The sequence below is a fragment of the Lycium ferocissimum genome, chromosome 7, assembly GCF_029784015.1.
Source record: "Lycium ferocissimum isolate CSIRO_LF1 chromosome 7, AGI_CSIRO_Lferr_CH_V1, whole genome shotgun sequence".
In the NCBI taxonomy this organism is placed as follows: Eukaryota; Viridiplantae; Streptophyta; class Magnoliopsida; order Solanales; family Solanaceae; genus Lycium; species Lycium ferocissimum.
Window position 1 is genome coordinate 29,870,899 of NC_081348.1, and position 17,996 is coordinate 29,888,894.

Sequence of the window (17,996 nt, forward strand, 5' to 3'; positions counted from 1 at the left end):
TTTTTTTTTTCTTGTCTGCCGCTACCCCCCCACCCCAATTCCTACAACCGGAGCTCCACTTGAGATTCTCAGAATTGACATGTTACTTATAATCTATAAAACTGGAATCATGTAAAACTGCTTAGAAGTTGTTGGCATGCAGGTTCTGAATCAAAGCGGAATCTTGGGATATAAGAGACAAATAGGCAACAGAGGCATAAAAAACGGGGAACTTTCTCAGTTTCAATTTTGGCGTTTCATTGCGTCATTTTGGTTCGACATGACTAGTAAATTAGCAGTCAGAGAGACTTAACTTTTTTCAAAGAAAAAGAGCTAAGAAGTATAAACAGAATTAACCTTTTCCCGCTTTAGTAGTAGTATGATAGTATTCCTCTTGATATCAGAATACAGCACTGAAAAGATGTTTAATTGCAGATGAATTTTTGTTTTCTTAATCCTTTCTTTTGCTTAAAAATAAATTCTTAGAAGAACGATTCGCCTTAGAAAGTTAAGTTGATAGGGTAAGAATCATCTTTTCTGCCACGAACATTCACGTTGGGAAGTGGCAAGACCTAGCTCTTCTTCTTAGTGGAAATGTACAAGCACTTCCTAGAATGGGAGGGTTTACGTTATTAATAGACAGATAAGGCTCGTTTATGTTAATGTAATTCTGATGGATTAGTAGTTTCCCTGTAGTCATACTTATTACATGAAATAGATTACTATGGCCCCAATTATATTGATGTAGAAAATAACTTGTTTGCGAAAGATATGACGAAGAACTCAGTAATGCTTAGATACCTCAAAGAGCTCTTCCATTTGATGGTAGTGACGATTTGATCATCTTACGTAAGACATACACACTTCAAGGTCAAACATTACTAGCTTTTGTTTTGAAACACTAGTTTTTCATATTTCCGACTAAACATGTATTTACTACATATAGTAATTTATTAGAACTTCGTAAATTAGTATAACTTTGTACATCGTCTACTCTACCAAGAGGTTTAAATTAGTTTTCCGTGCATTTTTTACAAAAATTTACATTTATAATGTCTTTCTTTAATTTGAAAGTTTTTATCTATTTATTAAATTAAATTCTAAAACGTTCTAGAAACTTACGTCTCGCCACGTCCATTTGACAATTGACATGATCCCATTCGCTAGATTACGCAATATCGGTGTGAAATTGCTCTTTAGTGCAAGTGAAGAATCCTATTCCACCATCTATGTATGGCGTAAATTATAGAAGATGGCGTAAATTATAAAAGACTTTTATATTTTGACCAGACATCTAAATCTCCCAAGATATGATCATACACTTCAAATACTTAGATACGGTTTTAGCGCATCTAATAAAAGATCATATTTTAAGTCAAAGCGTATTACTATTCTGTTTATCAAATATTTGTGCGGGTTTAGCTTAGTCAGGAAAAGAACTAGAAATGCAAGAAATTCTACATAAATATCGACCTTTTTAACATAACTTATTGTCAAGAAAAAGCCATTTTAATGTATAGTTTGGTCTTTCATACATGAGCGGATGTACATTTTGACTTAAACCTTGTATCTATGTTGAGAAATATACTAAATATGTACAAATATTAAATTTAATAACTCAAACACTTAATAAGTTCAGTAACATCATGAACTCATAAAATTGAAATTATAAATCTGCATCTACAAACATAAGGATTAAGGAGTGCTTAAGAAATCTTGGAGTTGATTATCTTATGACTCATTCAGTTTTGTTTTAGTTATATAGCAATTTTTATTCTGGAGTAGTTAATTCTATCTATTTAAATTGTCATAAACTGATATCATTTCTTAGAAATTTCGTTCCAAGTGCGTAGATTATTCCATAAGGTCCGTTTGGAAGCATATTCTAAAAAGTCAGTCTGCACACGCACTAGACACGACGTGGGTTTGGAATTGGGCGCTTAAAAGATAAGGAAATGGGATAAATACTATTCCCATCCGATAACGCGTATCCTATTTTATTAAAGCTTAATAAGTAAATATCATACACTAATTCGTGGGACATTCTCGCTTTTTCTGGAACTAAACCACATCAAGAAAAAGCCAAAACAGTTTCCCTTTAATTTCCACTTGAATGTCCACCAAATTTGGTACCTATCCAAAGGAACGGTCTTTAAAAAAAAGCATCTTTATGGGATAGATGTTTATCACTTTTTAAGTAATAAGAAAAATAAGCCTAACTTTAATGATAAGATTATTTATTTATTTAACTACTTTTGACCGGTTTATTAAATATTTAACATATCGATCCTCCGATGTTTAAACAATGGGTTGTTTCATTTGATTTACGTCATTCGTCCCATTTTAACTGTCATTTTAGCTCAAAAAAATTATTTAAAAATAATTATCACTTTAAAAATTCAAGACTAAAATTAATACATAATTGTTTTCTATTACACCCTTAGCATTAAAAGGTATCCACAATATTTAAGGGGAAAAATCAATCTATCTTTATTAAATAGGGGCTATACCTTGTATCTATTATTTTTCTTAAGCAACAAATATTAGTTATACGGAAATTGTAATACATGAATAATACAGAAATTGTTATACCCGTATTAATAATGTTTGGTTTTCAATATAAAATCGATATACTTTATGTAAATTTTAATATCGAAACCAAACATAATATAAAAGCAATACTTATTTATATATCAAAAATTAACTTGACTTATACCTCAAATCAAAGGACCCCGTGGAAAGGAGACAAAAAGGACTAGTAAGATCTTAAATTCTTGACACTACATTTTGATTGTATAATGATATATTAATAACTAAACCAGGAAAATAGAATCTTTTAATTTCGTAAGAAATATATTGAATTAAAAAACGGCACGAAAAATATCTGACCTCTGAATTTAATGTATAGTCATTACTTTACTTTCCAATTAATAGTACTTTATTGGGGCTAAGTAATCCTAGTACTTTACTGCAACTTTGAGTCGGTTTGTTCGAATCTTCCTGTTTATTTCCTTCCTCTTTATCCTTCCCTATAAATTCTTCCAATTCCCCGTAAACAGATACAAACAAACACAATAATTTTCTGAGTTCAACAACTACTTCCATTCTCCAAATTTCTTTCTGAATCTATTTGCAAGCCAGCTACTTCAACAACTCAATTATAGCAATGGAATTACGTCCATTAGACATCAAAGTAATCTCCGCAGAGAACATCAAGAATGTCAATACTTTCTCAAAAATGGATGTTTATGCAGAAGTCTCCATCTCCAGCTACTCCATCAAGTCCCATAAGCAGAAAACCTTCATCGACAAGAACAGTGGCACAAACCCCAAGTGGAATCACTCCATGAAATTCACTCTTGATGAATCTTCCCTTACAAAACCAGGGCTTTACTTAGTCATTCGTCTAAAATCTGAACGCACTTTAGGTGACAAAGAAATCGGTGAAGTCTCTGTTCCTATTCATGACCTGTTTAATCAGTCCACTTCTAATGATGGCACATCTGAGAGGTTCGTTGAGTATCCAGTTATAACAGAAAGCGGAAAACCAAAAGGTACCCTGAAACTTTCCTACAAGTTTGGTGAAAAATATACAGCACCTGAGCAAAAAAGAGATGTATATCATGAGCCTGTCACAGCTTATCCTGCACCAATGCATGGTAATTCATATCCTGGAATGGCTTATAATCAGCAAAATCCAGGATATGGATATCCTCCACCTCCTCCAGCTCATCAGGGTGGGTATTCAGGATACCCACCAGCTGGTGCTGCACCGGGTTATGGATATCCACAACAACAACCAGGGTACGGGTATCCACCCGTACAACAACCTGGGTACGGATATCCACCGGTGCAACCACCTAAGAGGAAGAACAAGTTCGGAGGAGGTGGATTAGGGTTAGGGTTGGGTGCAGGACTGCTTGGTGGGTTGTTGGTTGGAGATATGATTTCGGATGTTGGAGAGATGTCTGCTTATGGCGATGGGTATGGAGATGCTATGGATGATATGGGTGGTGGTTTTGATTTTTAGTTTATTTTTCCAAGTCTGTAATTTTTTTTAATTTTCTTTTTAATCTTTTGAGATGTAATAATCTTGGGAACTTCGGTAGATTTTGGAGGATTTTTTTTTATGTTTAGATCTTGTATTGCAGAGTCACTGACTACTTCTTGCTTGGATGTTCTAACTGAATATGCTTTTAGTTCCTAAGACTACTTGTTTTATTTTAGTTTAATTTAATTCTCTTGGAACAATTTTTCATACAAGAGTTTGACAAATAATGATGCCAACTGAATCCTGATTTACTCCATGAGTCTCCATCTCAGGCAAAAGGCCCTTTAATTTCCACTTGAATGCCCACAATATTTTGGAGTCCGGCCCTTTAATTTCCACTTGAATGCCCATAATATTTTGGAGTCCGGAATCAAAATGACTCAATAAAAAATTAAGTGAACTAAAATTATCCCAATAAAAAAAATTATAAAATTATCTTTATCGCAGTAAAATATTGCGCTAAAGATTTTTTTTTTATATATATATAATGCAGTAAAATACTGTGCTATACTGAGCATTAAAAAAAAAATTGGTAAACTTTTTTTTTTTGCAACATTTAATGTGTTTTTTTATACTTTGATCAACGATTAGTCGTGTGTTAAGACTTCGAAATGTTAATATTTTATATAGAATTTGATATTTTTTTCTGCCTACAATAATGTAGGCTCAATAGGGGTTGAAAAGATGCTCGAAGTAAGTTTTGTTTGAAAAAATTTAGTGTTTGACTGTAAGGTTATTTTAATCAACTTTATATGTCGAGAAAATTAGTCAGCTTTATTTTCAAAAATTGAAATCACAGAAGTTAAATTGACATTCACAGTTACATTATTTCGGGATTTTTACGTTGAAATCTATTGCGTATCATCATATTATAAGTAAATAAAACTGAAAATTTCACGCCAATTTGATGGAAAATTGAAATTGAATGGGATAAAAGGTGTTTTTATAAAAATCGGCTCGGCCAAACCGTCTTGCGGCGTTTGTCAGCATAGATCTCGGGAAGATACCCAAAATAAAAAAAATCGCGTAAATCGAACGTCCGAGCGTAAAGTTATGACCATCTAAAATTTGATCACTTTACAATTAGCTTTTCTCCCTATATTTTTTAAATACTTTTTTATCAAATTGAATTAGATTTATATTCAAAATAAAATTATGTCTTGATTAAAAAATAACATGCTTAAATCAAAATCTTAAAAAATAAAACACTTAAATCTAAAGTTTCCAAACAAAATTTACTTCGGGTATCTTTTCAATCCCTAAAACGACGATCCGAACGCTTATGTATCCTTAATGTATTGAGCCTACATTATAATACGCAGAAAAAAAATCAAGTTCTATGTCTTGTTACGCGACTAATCGTTGGTCAAAGTATGGAAAAGAGGACTCTAAGTGTTGCAAAAAAAAAAAAAGATTTATTAAAATAAGATGTTGCGATCTTTTTATGGAAAAAAACATTAAGTGTTTTGTAAGTGTGTTATTTTTTAATGCGTAACTTTATTTCGAATATATTGCAAAAAGAAATCGCGTAAATCGGATGTTCGAGCGCAATAAAGTTACGCATTAAAAAATAACACACTTAAATCTAAACTCTAAAAATAAAAAAATTTAAGCTAATGACAACAAGTCTTCAGATAAAAATGGACGTCTATGTATATAGAACACTCAAACTTAAAGTTTTCAAACAAAACTTACTTCGGGCACCTTTTCAACTCTTAAAATGACGATCCGAATGTTTACGTATCCTTGATATATTGAGCCTATATTAGTGTACGCAGAAAAAAATATCAGGTTCTATATAAAATATTGACGTTTTGGAGTCTTGACACACGACTAATCATTGGTCAAAATATGAAAAAAAACACTAAGTGTTACCAAAAAAAAAAAAAAAAAGTTGGCCAAAAAACACTAAGTTTTTCAAATAAAATTTACTTCAAGCATCTTTTCAACCCCTAAAATGACTATCCGAACGTCTACATATTCTTGATGTATTGGGCCTACATTATTATACGCGAAAAAAAATATTAGGTTCTATATAAAATATTGACGTTTCGGAGTCTTGACACACGACTAGTTATTGGTCAAAGTATGGAAAAAACACTAAGTGTTACCAAAAAAAAAAAAAAGGCAAAAAAACACTAAGTTTTTTCAAACAAAATTTACTTCGGGCACCTTTTCAACCCCTAAAATGACGATTCGAACGTCTACGTATCCTTGATGTATTGAGCCTACATTATTGTACTCAAAAAAAAAAAAATCAGGTTCTATATAAAATATTAACGTTTCGGAGTCTTGACACACGACTAATCGTTGGTCAAAGTATGAAAAAACAAACTAAATGTTGCAAAAAAAAAAAGTTTACCAAATTTTTTTTTTAGTGCTCGCTATAGCGCAGTAAAATACTGCGCTATACAAAAAAAAAAAAAACTTTTACTGCGCTAAAAGTAGTTTTGTAACTTTTTTTTTGGGAAAAGGGCACATTTGCCCCTCTACTTTGCGAAATAGTTCACATTTGCCCTCCGTTATACTATGCGACCAAAAATACCCCTGACGTTAGTATAGTTGTTAAAAATACCCCTACTTTTAACAGATGTCCAGCATGGCGAATTCCCAGCTATTACAATCCTACATGGCCTAACATTTTGGGTGAGATGGAGGCCATGTGGCGCGCCACCTCACCACCGGATTTGCTTTTTTTTTTTTTTTTTTTTTTTTTTAAAAAACTAAGGTGCTGTTTGGCCATGAAAATTCCGAATACAACTTGAAGTTGTATTCCGGAATACCAAAAACTCAAAAACTTGTTTTTAAAAAAAAATTCACTTTTTTACAACTACATTTCACCAAAAACTATAATTTCAAAAACTATGGCCAAACACAACTCCAACTCCAAAATTTCAAAAAAAAGTGAATTTTTTTTTTGGTATTTATGGACAAACGGGGCCTAAATCTTAATTTTTTTTTCTTATTCAAAGTTTTTCCTTTTTCATAAGAAAAAAAAATTAAGATTTAGGCCCCGTTTGTCCATAGATACCAAAAAAAAAAAAAAAAAATTTTTTGGAATTTTGGAGTTGGAGTTGTGTTTGGCCATAGTTTTTGAAATTGTAATTTTTGGTGAAATGGAGTTGTCAAAAAGTGAATTTTTTTTTAAAAAACAAGTTTTTGAGTTTTTGGTATTCCGGAATACAACTTCAAGTTGTATTCGGAATTTTCATGGCCAAACGCTGATTTCGAAAAAAAGTGAAAAAAAATTTCGGAAAAAAGTGAATAATTTTTATGGCCAAACGGCACCTTAGTTTTTTTTTTTTAAAAAAAAAAAAAAAACAGATCCGGTGGTGAGGTGGCGTGCCACATGGCCTCCATCTCACCCAAAATGTCAGGCCATGTAGGATTGTAATAGCTGGGAATTCGCCATGCTGGACATCTGTTAAAAGTAGGGGTATTTTTAACAACTATACTAACGTCAGGGGTATTTTTGATCGCATAGTATAACGGAGGGCAAATGTGAACTATTTCGCAAAGTAGAGGGGCAAATCAGGCCCTTTTCCCTTTTTTTTTTGTTGAGGTATTTTGATTCACTTGATTTTTTATTGAGTCATTTTGATTCTGGACTCCAATATTTTGTAGCTATCCAAAGGAACGGTCACAAAAAAACAGTGCCCTTTGGGGGCCCCCATTTTTACCGTTAAGGGGTTTTTTTGAGTTTAAGTTTTATACGTTATCAAATGTAAATGATTTTTTTATACTATTAGGTCATAAATAAAATATGCTATCTACTATATAATAATTAAAAACAATAAATAAAAATGACATGATATTGTAAAATATATTTATCCTGATGACATTGTATATTGTCTAACTTTTTGAAAGAAAAAAAAATAAAAAGTATTTTCAACCTAAAAAGGTACACTTTTTACATTGAAAGAAAAGAAACTGTATTTAATCGCTTGACCCAAAAAAAAGAAGGCACCCAATATCATTTACCGTGTGTGCACAATTTATGGAATAAATCTCACAAGTAATATCATTATGATTGGTATGATATACTATTTATAGATAATTCAGTTAGTAAAACTTCTTTATCAAAAGATTGATGTTGTCATAGATCAACTAAGACGTTTAATTTTAAAAAAGAATTATAAAGAAGAATGATTTGTATTTATTGTGGTTTTTGCTACGGAAATTGCAAATGAGATGAATATTAAATGAGAATTTTGTAGTAAAAGTTAAAAAATAGATTTCAAATCAAGAACCGATTGTAAAATAATTATTCATATCTTTGCATCTGAAAAAGCTAGAAAATCGATTTCAATTAATATCTATATATTTGAAAGAAAAAAAAAAAGAATTAAGGCTTCTCATTACAACTTGGCTTTACGCCCCCAATAGTATTAAGCCACCCCCGAAAAAGAAAGAAAAAAAGCATCTTTATTAGGATAGATGTTAGAGCCCGTTTGGCTTAGCTGATTTAAAGTAGCTGATAAGCATTAAGTGCTGATAAGTATTTTTAAGTGTTGAAGCTGATTTAATAAATAAGCAGTTAAGCGTTTGGATAAAATTACTGAAACTGATAATAGGTTGCTGAAGTGTTTGGCAAAAAAGTGATGATAAGCATTTTTTTTAGAATGACTTAAATACCCTTAAAGTTGTTTATACTAATAAGAACGTAAATTCCAAATTAATTCAAATACAAAATAATTTAAGCCTTATTTATTTTTAACGTAAAGATAAAATTATTTCTTATGAATATAAATTATTTTATGATAAGCAAAATTACAATCATAAGCTTTAATAAAATACTTAATAATTGTACTAAAATTCGTTAGGATAACGTACTCAAATAGTACACAAAACATTTGAATAGAAGAAACACATATGCAATTAATGAAATTTGGTTTGTTGCTACTTAAATTGAAATATTCAACTGTGATAAAAATTCTGAGTAATCAAATCACGAGTTGCTGGGTTTTAATTTTTAAAGACGTAGGGTGAGGAAATGACGTGATGGAGAGGGTTAGGGGTTTTGTTAGAGTAAGGGTATTTCAGGGATTACAAAATAATATTAGGGATACAGTAGTAAAAGTCTTAGTCAAACTAAAAGAGCTTACAAGTTAAGGGTATTTCAGAGATTACAAAATAATATTACGGATGAATAATAAAAGTCTTGGTCAAACTAAAAGTGCTTATAAGCTAAAAATTAATAAGTTTGGGGGAGACCAACTTATGTCTTATTGCTTAATTTAGCTTATAAGCACTTTTATTTTTACCAAACACGCAAATAAGCCAAAAAGTGCTTATAAGCTGGTATGACTAGCTTATAAGCTTAGCCAAACACCTTCTTAATCACTTTAAGAAACATGAGTATCGCATAACTGTAACTACAAGAGTATTTATTTAAATATTTTTATTAGCTTATTGAATGTTTCAAATATTGAATCTTGCACTAATTTAAAATTTAATACTCTGGTTGGTGTATTAGTCATACAGATTGTAATACATGAATTATTCGTACGGGAATATATCGAGATTGTTATGCAAAAAATAAATAACACAAAGATTGTTATATGGGTACTGTTAGGAATTACCTGTTGTGAAGGCGTTTCCGTCTTTAGATACTCTTATCGATGGATTATGTATTATTTATTCCAAATGTTATATCTCGTATAAAATAATGCTGTAATTTCAATAAACTCATCCCTGTATTAATTTATATAGAGATAATTACACTCAGTATCAATTGGGGTACCAATGCTATCAAATTTAGCCCATATTTGAGTTTCTTGCCCACAAGAAATGCCATCTTCGGTTTAAAAAAAATTACTTGTCAAAAACTAACCCACCCTTCTCTCTCTCCTCCCCTCTCTCTACCTCCGGTCGCCACCCACCACCGCACACGCGTCGCCGTCGGCGCGGGCGGCCGAAGAAGTCCTTCTCTCTCGCTCTCTCTCCTCCCCAAACCCTAGATCTAGCTCGCGGCGGTGGCCACTACACATCGCAGCCGCCGCCATGGAAATCCTTCTCTCTCGCTCTCTCTCCTCCCCAAAACCCTAGATCTAGTTAGCGGCGGTGGCCAAAAATGCCGGCGAAACCCTAGATCTAGTTCGCCTCTCTCTCCCCCATCTCCTACTGCTATCGAAACCCTAGATCTATTCCGCCGACGTTGTGTTTGGTCCAGGTTGTTTGGCCGGAGATGGAGCAGTGGCGGCGGCGTTGTGGTTGTTGTATATGGATGTATAATATTGTATATGGGCGTACAATATTGTATATGGGTGTATAATATTGTATAATATTATGGGTGTATAATATTGTATAACATTGTATAGGATTGTATATGGGTGTATATAGATATATGTTATAATATTGTATATGGGTGTATATGGATATATGTTATAATATTGTATATGGTTGTATATGGATATATGTTATAATATTGTATATGGGTGTATATGGATATATTTTATAATATTGTATATGGGTGTATATGGAAATATGTTATAATATTGTATATGGGTGTACATAGATATATGTTATAATATTGCATATGGGTGTATATACGTGTATATGTATATAAGTGTGGGTTAAAGCTTTACAATGTAAATTTTGAGCTATTTTTTTGCAATGTAAGTGAGCAAATTGTATATTTATGAAATTTTCCCATTTATATATCGTTCTAAATATAATATAAAGCAATACCAAGTTTTATACCTAAACTAACCTGACTTATGCCTCAAACCAAACGACCCCGCGGAAAAGAGACAAATTCTAAATTTTTGACACTGCATTCTGAATTTATAATCCTAAACCAGGGGAAAAGAATCTTTTAACAACTTAAACGGCATGATAAAGATCTGACCCTGAATTTAATGTATAGTCATTGCTTACTTACCAATAAATTAGTCTCGCGGCTAACACTATGTTAATAACATAGTGTCATTACCTATGGTTTCATAATGTACGGTATCATATTGAATTATACTTTATCAATGAATACGATGTTTAGATAGTTGTAGTTTAATAACATTTTTATTATTTGGTTTAACTTTATGATACTATATAATAACATATTAGTTTACTAAATTACCCTTAATTCATAATTACAAACGTAGTTCATATATATTAATAAAACTAAGATAAAAGATAAAATACGAACTTTAAAAAATAAATGGGTGGTGGATGGGATTGGGGGGGGGGGGGGGGGGGGAGGGAAGGGTGTGATGGAGGGGGTGGGCGGGTGGGGATGGGGTGGGTGGCGGTGAGGGGTGGTGGAGGAGGGTTGGGGGTTGGTGGAGTGTGGGTGGGATTGGGTGTGGGGATTGGGGGTATTAATGGAATAATAAAATATGTAACCACGCAAAAATCACCAAAACTATAGTTATAAAAGTTGGACTTTTTCATGCTTATGTAGAATTACAACGGGTTTACAACACATAATTTTAAGAACGATGAAAACAAGCATGGTTTCATACAAACAATACAATAATGAACACGGGAAAAAAACATCCAAACAGGGGGTAAGCAATCCTTAGTACTTTACTGCAACTTGAGTCGGTTAGCTAGTGTTGGGATCGAAATAATCAAGCGTCATGCAAAAGGTAACAGTTACAAATCTTGAATGATGATAAATCAGACAACAAAAAAATACACTAAAAATGCATAATATTATTATGTGATTTGGTCAAGTGACCTACGTCTTGAAAAACTAATATAAAAAAGCATAAACCTATTAAGAGAATAATTTTCCCCTAAACAAAACTCTTAACCCTAAAAGACTACATTATAGATGTTCTTATGTGTATGTTGCATGAGAGGAATTCTACAATTTATAGAGATCTAAAACCTTTTCCTCCAAGAAAGAGAGTACTCAAATATGAAATATTAAAATTTTCCTTTTGGAAAAAGTAAAACCAAATATGGTAACTCTTTGTCCCTCCTTCAAGAAAGGGTAAAATCCAAATATGGTAAGAAAATCTAGGCAAAACCCCAACAAATTTCTCGTTTGGCCTGAATTTTCTTGACAAAACTTGATCTGTCTTCTTCACATAATCTTCATCACTGCTGCTTGCCATGGTTAAAAACATTATGGGTTAAAAATTTGAGTCTTGTGCGTTAAAAGTGAGCACAGGTTGAAAGTGGAGCTCATGGGTTAAAAGTAAACATGGATTGAAATTGGCCCAAGCATCAAAAGTAAGCAATGGTTAATAATTGGAGCTCATGCGTTAAAAAGGTAAGAATGAATTGAAAATTGGAGCCCAAGCATGGGTTAAAAATACTTTTTTTTTTGTTTTGAAAGATGCACAGCAACAGTAGGATTGTTGATATGATTGAAAAATTCATCTCCACATGTAGTATTTTGGACCTCTTTTTTTTTTTTGACAAAAAACTTCGTTATCATCAAATTGGTTGCTCTTGATTAGAACTCATTTTGAACTTGTCTTCAACCTTGTCGAACTTGGCGCTGATACAATTTGTTGGGATCGAAATGACATGGTGTCATGCGGAAGCTAACAATTGCAAACCTTTAACGGCGATAAGTCGGATAACAAAAAGAATTATAATAAATAAGCATAATATTCTTATATGGTTTGGTCAAGTGACCTACATTAAAAATTAATAAAAAAGCATAAGAACTATTGAGAGAATAATCTCCCCTAAACAAAACTCTTAAATCTAAAAGACTACATTGTGGATGTTCTTATGTTTATGTTGTATAAGAGGATTCTTCAATTTATAGAGGTCTAAAACCTTTTTCTCCAAGAAAGAGGTTACTCAAATATGATGATCAAGTGGCAAAAACCACCTGATAACACTCATAAGTTGAGTACTGATGGATGCTCAAAAGGGAATCTAGGAGAGACAGGAGGAGGAGGAATTCTTAAAGATCATCAAGGTAATATGAAAATGGCCTTCTACTCTTACTATGGCAAATGTAGCAACAACATGGCAGAGGGTGATGCTATTCTTAATGGGCTTTAGTGGTGTGTTAGTAATAACTATCATGAGGTTATCATTGGACTCTCTAATGATGGTGAACATGATAAATGGAAAGAACAATATCATGTGGCAAGTTCATGACATTGTTATGCAGATTGGAAAATATGGAAATGGCAATTTTCAGATTCAATACTGCTTCAGAGAAGCAAATGAAGTTGCTGACTTAATAGCAAACATTGGAGTTATGGAGAAACATGAAACCTTCTTCATATAGGTTTTTTCTTTGCCCAGACAAGTGAAAGCTGCTTTGAAGAATGATAGAGAAGGCACTCCTAATTTCAAGATCAGAATCAGAAAGGGGCACTTCAATTTCTTGACATGAGCTACTGGATTTATTTCTACTTCCTTACCTTATGGGTACATGCTAGGTGATCGATACTTCTATATAGGCAATCCTCAAAGTTGTAACAATAGCATAGGGCACATTTTGTACAAGGATGAATTATTCGTTCTCATTATCCCTCACAGAGGAAAGGACTATCTTCCTCTTCTTGTACTCTTATTGCAGAAATGAACTGGACCCCCCACTACTGATGTGGCTTAATTAAAAAAAAGGTTACCCAAATATGGAATATTAAAATTTTTCTTTTGGGAAAAGTAAAACCAAATATGGTAAATTGTTTCCTTCCTTCAAGAAAAAAATAAAATCCAAATATGGTAATAAAATTAAGCCAAAACTCTAAAGGTTAGAACCTTCCTGTTCATCTCCTTCCTCTTTATCAGTCCCTATAAATAAATTCTTCCAATTCTCCGTAAACAGAATACACAGACACAACAATTTTCTGAGTTCTCACGACTATTTTCATTCTCCAAATTTCTCTCTAAAACTCTTCTTCGCTAGGCTACTTCAACAACTCAATTATAGCAATGGAATTACGTCCATTAGACATCAAAGTGATCTCCGCAGAGAACATCAAGAATGTCAATACTTTCTCAAAAATGGATGTTTATGCAGAAGGCTCCATCTCCAGCTACTCCATCAAGTCCCATAAGCAGAAAACCTTCATCGACAAGAACAGTGGCACAAACCCCAAGTGGAATCACTACATGACATTCACTCTTGATGAATCTTCCCTTACAAAACCAGGGCTTTACTTAATCATTCGTCTCAAATCTGAACGCACTTTAGGTGAGAAAGAAATTGGTGAAGTCTCTGTTCCTATTCATGACCTGTTTAATCAGTCCACCTCTAATGGAAGCACAGCCGAGAGGTTTGTTGCCTATCCAGTTATAACAGTAAGCGGTAAACCAAAAGGCACCCTGAAATTTTCCTACAAGTTTGGAGAAAAATTTACAGCACCTGAGCAAAAAATAGATGTATATCATGAGCCTGTCACAGCTTATCCTGCACCAATGCATGGTAATACATATCCTGGAATGGCTTATAATCAGCAAAATCCAGGATACGGATATCAAGGTGGGTACCCACCAGGTGGATACCCACCAGCTGTTGCACCGGGTTATGGATATCCGCCCCAACAACCAGGGTACGGGTATCCACCAGTAAAACAACCTGGTTACGGATATCTTGACGGATTCGGGTTAGGGCTGGGTGCAGGATTGCTTGATGGTTTGTTGGTTGGAGATATGGTTTCGGATGTTGGAGAGATGTCTGCTTATGGTGATGGATATAGAGATGCTATGGATGATATGGGTGGCGGCTTTAAGTTTTAGTTTGATTTTCTCAGTTTGTAAATTTTCAATTTTCTTTGTTTTTTTAGTCTTTTGAGATGTAATAAGGTTGGGCACTTCGGTAGATTTTGGAAGATTTTTATATCGTTTGACTAGTACTTGCTAGGATTTTCTAGCTGAATATGCTTTTAGTTCCTAAGACTATTTGTTATTTTAATTTAGTTCTCTTGAGAACAATTTTTCAAACAAGAGTTTGACCTTAATGTTATCAGGTTTCTCGGTCCCCATCCCTCTCTTTGAACTCTCTGTTTTAACTCTTCAATCGCACTTTGATGTTTGCAAAACAATAATGCCAACAAAATCTGATATACTTTAGGTGAATCATTAAGTTCATAGGACATATTGCTCTATGAGTTAGGCATAGGCATAGCCCTTGTAGACTTAATAAACAAGAAAACCTTATAAATTACTTGCATAACCCACCGGAGATGGAAATCCAACTTATTACATGCAGAACGCTGTGCAGAAACATTGTGCGCAATTGCAAAAACACTGAAAAATGCAGAATGTTGCACCGAGACGCTGTGCAGAATGTCCAAAAGTTGCAGAAAGAAGATATTCGCTTACAGAAACCAATCAAAAAATGGTCTTTTAAACAGTTTCGTATGACCAAATTCCTGAGGCACGAAGTTACAATACCATGCATTAAACTGGATAAGCAAGTGAAACATTGAGGTGGTGAAAAAGCACGAAAGTTTTCTTCTTACAGTTTTGTAAAAATTGCACAAAGAACATGCAGGTGCGTCAAATTAAGATCAATTAATGAGGACATAAATATAGAGTCCTACTGAAACCTAAACTAAACAACAACCATATATACTGATCCAATGTAAACAACCTTACTATTTGTTCGAACTCATCTAATTAGTCATCGATTACCATTGAAAAAGTCTTAAACCGAAGGACTCTTAGATGAATGAACTGCAAACACAATGGTCATATTCTTAAATACAGAATGCATAGGCAATGCTCAACTATATCAGAAACAAAAGCACATCTAATTAAAAGAAGATTGAAGCAACAGGCTGTGCAATGGATAGAATAAAATTGTTGCAGGTATTGAATTCCAATTTTCGTAACTAAATATATTGATTTTTGGAATCCAGAAGTTTCAGTAATAGCTAATTTACGAATCCTCCTAACTAAATATGATTGTATTCTAAGAACAAACTATATCGAAGGCATTTGCAGTTCAGCTTACTGTGAACTAAACAATGTAAAATGATTTTAAATACACCCCACATGCCACTTAGAGCTAACTTCAAGTCTCCATTGCTGGTAGTAACACAGCCTGCACCACTTGATCACATCACTCTCTGAAAATTTAGTATGCAACCCCGGTCCCTCCTTGTCAAACTTCAGATACACTTGAGTGAATGCAGATGTGAAGTAGAATGTTGGACTGCACAAATACAGTCGTGCTTACGTATGCTTGCCTAAGTTAAACGATTGACTGTTCGAATAGGTTATTTCTATTTATGTTTGATTGACTATACTAGAGCTTTCTGTACTGATTTGCTGCTATAATCTAATACTGCATCAAGATATTCAAATTTATTCCACTGATTTTGATTCTTATAAATTCAACAAGAACTCAATGACTCAAGAAACAAAACCTTGAGACTAACACAAAATGGGCTCTTTTCCAGTCAAATGCATACACACACTTTACGCCCTGCATTATTCAGCAGTATTGTTTTTAAAAAATTATTTGTAAGGTCCATCTATGTAATGGAGGAGTTTAGGCATGACTACAACCTGCATATTTACCAAAAATCATAATTACACGGAGGAGGACATAAACCTTGGCCTCCATAACAGAATGAGAATTGGCTATGTACACAAAAATATCCAGCTTGCTCATAGAAGTGGTAGAAAGTTTCTAAGAGATTTGTAGCAGCATTAGGGGATGCTATGTACACAGTGGTAAGTATTAACAAACATTGATGACATATTTGTTCTTCTTCTTTCTGAACCTGAAATTTGGTATTCCATCAGCTCCCAACTTCATTGAGGCTCTTAACACTAGGAGTGGAAACATCCCCAGTGAGGATAGATGTAGTCTTGGACGTCTCTCCTAAATTTGCAAGAATGTTTGCTGTATTATTACCCTCTCTTAGGGTATGAAAAAAAAAAAAGTTGACCGCTGAAGGGTTGGTGATGAGATAGGATAGAACTAAAAAAACTTATGATAAGACTTTCTTATCCACTCAAACTCACAGGATCAAACAGTCACCGCGTAAACCAAAAAAGAAAAGAACAGTTTTTTCGAATGAAACTTTGATGTATAATCCATACAGATGGCGCATTAAATGAGATTGCAGAGGAAAAGAATCAAGGAATTTCACGATGAAATCAGAAGTGATTCGGAGATCATTCAATAAACAGAGACAAACACATAAAACAGTCATATATACTATATAGATGTACAGGAGAAGGAAATAAGTCAGGAAACTCCTAGGTGATCCTCCGTTCTTCTTCTGCATTCTTTGAGTGCCTTGAGACATTCAACTAAATCTGCAGTTCCAGATTGTAAAGATGAAGCTATTGTATGTAATACTCTTAATAAGTTCCCAATTTCTTAGAATAATCTATTGGTTTTTGGTCTATCCTGAATGTTAGAATTTCCCCTGAGTTTCTATTATTAACTTCAATAATAGAATGCTAACTAAGCTTACTCTTAGAACAGAAAGCACAGCAGGCAACTTCTGTGTAAAACTCTGGAGGAAAACACGTGTAAGATGAATTTGCATGATTATACATAATAGGATGAAGGTAAGTTCAATAAATTTATCTAAATGAAGACCATATCGAGGGATTCCTTTAAAATTGTTACAAGTACACATTTTTTCCGTAAACATCTGAATTTCAACAAACTTCAACAAGTGCTACGTTCATTTACCACTATATTTTGATACAAAGTTGATACTGTTGACAAAACTCGACATCACGGATATGAAAGTTATAAACAACTTCATTAAGAACAAGTAAAGAATATTCGCACAGTATTGCTTATTTGAGTTTTATGACCATTGAGTACAACTTATTTGATTTTTGTAGTATATCATTATGTTCCATGGTAATAAAGGGATGACTCAAAGGCATATGACTGAAAGATAAACTTGAATCACAAAGATCATTTTTCTTTTTGCCAATACAAATACCTCTATATACATCAGATTATCAAAGATATTAGAGATCAATTTGAAGTACAACATGGCAAGCAGAATAGAATAAAATCAAATAAACAAGAAAGGAAAAGGAAGATCCAAAATGTAACAAGGGG

At 33.2% G+C, this 17,996-nt stretch overlaps 2 protein-coding genes across 2 annotated transcripts; both read left to right on the forward strand.

Moving 5' to 3' along the window:
• Positions 1–3,011: 3,011 nt before the first annotated feature.
• LOC132064257 (protein SRC2-like) lies at positions 3,012–4,186 on the forward strand. The gene has a single exon (XM_059457172.1). The coding sequence runs from the start codon at positions 3,146–3,148 to the stop codon at positions 4,007–4,009; it is 864 nt and encodes a 287-aa protein (XP_059313155.1). The 5' UTR covers positions 3,012–3,145; the 3' UTR covers positions 4,010–4,186.
• A 9,581-nt stretch (positions 4,187–13,767) lies between these two features.
• LOC132062692 (protein SRC2-like) lies at positions 13,768–14,750 on the forward strand. Its single transcript, XM_059455222.1, has one exon. It carries the CDS (start codon positions 13,886–13,888, stop codon positions 14,690–14,692), a length of 807 nt encoding a protein of 268 aa, XP_059311205.1. The 5' UTR covers positions 13,768–13,885; the 3' UTR covers positions 14,693–14,750.
• Positions 14,751–17,996: the final 3,246 nt, after the last annotated feature.